The following is a 4,199-nucleotide window of genomic DNA, read 5'->3' on the forward strand; positions in this document are numbered from 1 at the left end:
CTCAATTTCCTCCCCTTCCTGCGCATGCCCTTACTTCGACCCGACCGGTGACTGGAAGACCTCTGGTGCTTTAGACAGATTTGGATTAGTTGTTCGAAGTTGAAGACAGACATTCTCGATCCAAGCAGGTTATTTCCACAAGTAAATAATAAGGAATATAAACGCGAGGAATCAGATTCATAACTAAACTTCAATTAATGAGCTTTCCTTGCCTTTTCCTGGTGCCTCTCTCCTGTCTGAATGGATTCGATTTCCGAGTTTTCCGATTTTCACTGACTTTACAGGCTTTTTTTCTGGGACGGATTTCATGTTACCAAACAACTTTGCTTAACGGAATTCATGACTTGTGAAAAATAGCAATAGACTTTCAAAAGCTTTGACTTCTTATAGAGACATTTGCCTTGATTGTTAAAGTAAATCTAATACGAAGAGAAGTTTAACAGCATGCGGGCTGCAGGTGCTACTGTTAGCCTCAGTGACTCCCAGAAACAAAGTCATATTCACACTCTTGATTTTAGGCTTCATTAAATGGTGCTTTACTTTGATTAATTTGTCAGTTTTTTAAGTATCAAGCGACAAGTGCCGTCTGCTTAAATAATGTGTTCATTCTGTAATGACTTCTTCCCTGTTCGTTTAAAATAAAAAAAATCAAATAACCTGTTCCCTCATCTTCTGTTTATTTCTGTTTATGTGATCGTCCGATAGATAAAAATAAATGTGTAGTTTTTCACACAACGTATAGCATAGCATCTAAACATCAAAGTGTAGATATGAAAGATAAACGTTATACTGATATACTGTCATGTGCCTAGCATTTGATCTCATGTAAGGAGAGTGTTGAGTAATTACAGAGTGTGAATATTGACTTGACGCATGTTGAACTAGAACTGCAGGTACATGAGACTTTGAACAGCGGACTCCACGCACTAACTCTCCCCACCTTCGACCCTCCTCTCCCCTCACAGATGGTCCTCTGCCATCTGTCATGCAGAAGGTCCCTGTGCCCGTCATTACCAATGAAGAATGTGAAGCAATGTACAGGGTGGCTGGCTATGTGGAACACATTCCCAACATCTTCATATGCGCTGGCTATGAGGCCGGCCTTAAGGATTCGTGTGAGGTGAGTTCCTGATTGCATTTTGCTGCAGTGTCTTCCAGAAACTTCCTTCTTCTGCAAGAAGGAGGTCACTAGAAGCGCTGCCTAGATAGACTTGGCCATTCACGGGTATGTTCCGCTTTCTTTTCGCTCCAAGGCGGCCCCCTCCATGCAAGGATGCAAGAGGTAGAGGTGCCAGTCATTAGCAATGACGAGTGTGCTTGGATGTTCCTGAGGAGCGGAGGCATTGTGGGCCTGCCCCACATTATGATGTGCGCGGGGTACGCGGAGGGCAAGAAAGATGCGTGCGAGGTACGTATTTCACGGTAGGCGCTTGCTGAACGTTCACCTTTTCTCAAGAGACAGTTTTCAACACCTGCGGACGCAAATCGGTGCCTTTTATCTTTTGTGCCTTTCTGAAATATGTATATCATAAGCTAGATACAAATTATGGGCTGCTTTATAACTTTTGTTGAGATCCAGTATTCTTCACCATTTTCTTGTCTGCGGATGAAGGTAGTGACTTTCAAAGTTCCTCCCCCCTAACATTACCACCCTTCCCCAACGACGTCTCTCAAGCTGTCCTTCTCCTCGCAGGGCGACTCTGGCGGCCCTCTGGTGATCCAGCGCGACGGCGTGTGGAACCTTGCGGGCGTGATCTCGTGGGGCATCGGCTGTGCGCTGCCCAACCAGCCGGGCGTCTACACGAGAATATCCGAGTTCAGGGAATGGATCCAGAAGATCGTCGTGTTCTGAGGCGGAGGCGACGCCGACGGGGCCCTCCCTCGGGAGCGTCTCTCTCTCTCTCTCTGGGGATTAGGATATCGTTGTTGCATTGTTGATAATTTATTTGAGTGTGCGTCGTGCAAGGCTGTCTGTTTGTAAAGTGTGCTTGCTTTCGGAGATAAGTGAACCTGTGGCGTGGTTTGAGTCTATGTTTATGGAGAATGTCCCGCCACTGCCACGAGGGACGCAGAGACAGTGATTTGCGAGCTGGTTTTTCTTACTCTACGATAGGCATTATATTTTCTTCCTACTTCATTTTGTTACATTGTTATTTGAGAGCGAATGTTGTTAGAATGTAGCTGATGAATTCATTGTTATCATTAATATTATTATTATCATCATCACCATCATCCCTAGTTCCTCATATACAGCACCGCCATCCAAGTCTCGTTCCCGATTTGGTGCCGATGTTATGTACGTATATGTGTATATACGAGTGTGTACACTGACGGTAATGACGTACGTTTCGCTGACCCCATCTTGTGCTCACCTGTCCATCGCCGCTTCACGTCTCCTGTCGGCCTGTGATATGTCCTGCTCTGCCGAGCGCCTCCGCCTCCCGCCGTGGCCTCTGCTAAGGTACTTTTAAACAGGTAGCCCCACTCCATGTTGGTGAAAATCCTAGTTGGCAACTTCCAAGCTAAGCCCCACTACTTCATCTTTAATTGAAGATATTTTTTTCTTGGCTTCTTTTCGATTATTCTTTAAACGTTGTTATTACTGAACCATTTTCAAAGAAAATGCACAGAAATAATCTTAAACTATTACACAGACTGATCGGGTCCAAAAGCGTTATCACGTTTAGCCAATAAGTATGCGCTGTGAGATATCAGATACAGCTAGATACATAATATTTGTATAATTTACTCGATATTATAATGATTAACGGAAGTAAAAACAAACATTTCCTTTTTTTATTTATGATACCTTACCAAGAACAGCCGTCAGAATAATTTAGGGAAAAAGTCAATTTCATATATGGGTTTAACAGGCTGAATGGAAGTGGAGCTACCTGGTTATATGTTCCTTGGCCTGTGCATCCGGGACTCGCCTAAACGCCTGGTGCCTGGCACGCCGGAGGCGAGAGGCCCTTGGGTCCTCCCTTCGACCAGCCCACGCTCGGCCTTCCCCCGGGAAGGGACGAGGGAGGCCGGTTATTTATTTATTTATTATTTATTTTCTGTAAGGTGCATTCGACTTCCCTCCGTCAATTTCTCTTTTCTGGCTGTGTTATATTCATCGATATTGATGCATGTGTGTGTATATATATATATATATATATATATATATATATATATATGTGTGTATGTATATGCATACTTGTGTATATATGTGTGTGTATATACATTTAAATATATACATATCTCTCCCTGTCCCTCTCCTCCTCCCCCCTCCGCCACCCGGCTTCACGCCAAGGCTGGCGAAAACCTCAAGTTGTTGACCGCGCACGATTGCTGCTCTTGTTCGAGGGCAGTTGTAGATGAATCAGGTATAGCACTTTTATATATTCTAATTTGTATTTATATTTGATATATTACGATGTATTTTATTTATTCTAGATGTTTTATAGTTTGTGTGAGTTATATTCAGTTTTCCAATGCCCTATTTTATACATGTGGTGCCAGAGGCTTGGCCCCCTTCCGAAATGTGTACAGATTATAATAAAGAGAAAGGATTATGATTTTGTATTATTTGCCGCTTCACAGTCGATGCAACAATGCTCAAAAAACAATCAAGTTCTATACTTGATGTTGTCGAATACCTAGTACCAAATTTATTACAATTCGCTGACTATTATAAAGGGATTACCTCGAGTTGGATCCCGGAAGGCACCAGGTAACGATAATCCAAAGGATTTAAATCGCTTTGTAATGATCTACAGAAAGTTAATGGACTGTAGGTGGTATTAATGAACCAATTAAGTTGCCACATTTTCTTCGTCTTCTCCTTATTATTGTTATTATTATTATCATTGTTATTGTCATTATTATCATAATTATCCTTGTTATTGTCATTACTATTATAATCATCATTGTTAGTATTATTGTCTTTTCTTCATATTATCATTATTATCACTATTATTATTATTGTTACTATTATCATTATTATTATTATTATTATTATTATTATTTATTTTCTTATTATCATTGTTATTACTGGTATTATCATTATTTCTGTCATCATTATCAATATTAATTTAATCATAGTTATGATTACTACTTTTATTATTATCACTATAGTTGTACTCCTCCATCTCATCACTATCAGCATTATCTTTATCACATTCTCTCTTTTCACGTGTTGTGTAGAAACATTA

General features: G+C 41.0%; 1 protein-coding gene across 4 annotated transcripts in view; it reads left to right on the forward strand.

Annotated features, from left to right (window-relative positions):
* The window catches only part of LOC125033594 (mucin-19-like), a 58,292-nt gene extending 54,732 nt beyond the window's left edge, over positions 1-3,560 (forward strand). For 3 of the 4 annotated variants that reach the window (XM_047625248.1, XM_047625245.1, XM_047625246.1), the window contains 2 exons: positions 966-1,120; positions 1,694-3,560. In XM_047625248.1, coding sequence (XP_047481204.1) covers positions 966-1,120; positions 1,694-1,852 — 314 coding nt within the window. In that variant the 3' untranslated portion in view covers positions 1,853-3,560. Of the gene's footprint in view, positions 1-965; positions 1,121-1,253; positions 1,409-1,693 lie in introns of all 4 variants that reach the window. The other variant, XM_047625247.1, reaches the window with a different exon arrangement.
* Positions 3,561-4,199: the final 639 nt, after the last annotated feature.

The sequence above is a fragment of the Penaeus chinensis genome, chromosome 16 (assembly GCF_019202785.1).
Source record: "Penaeus chinensis breed Huanghai No. 1 chromosome 16, ASM1920278v2, whole genome shotgun sequence".
NCBI lineage: Eukaryota > Metazoa > Arthropoda > Malacostraca > Decapoda > Penaeidae > Penaeus > Penaeus chinensis.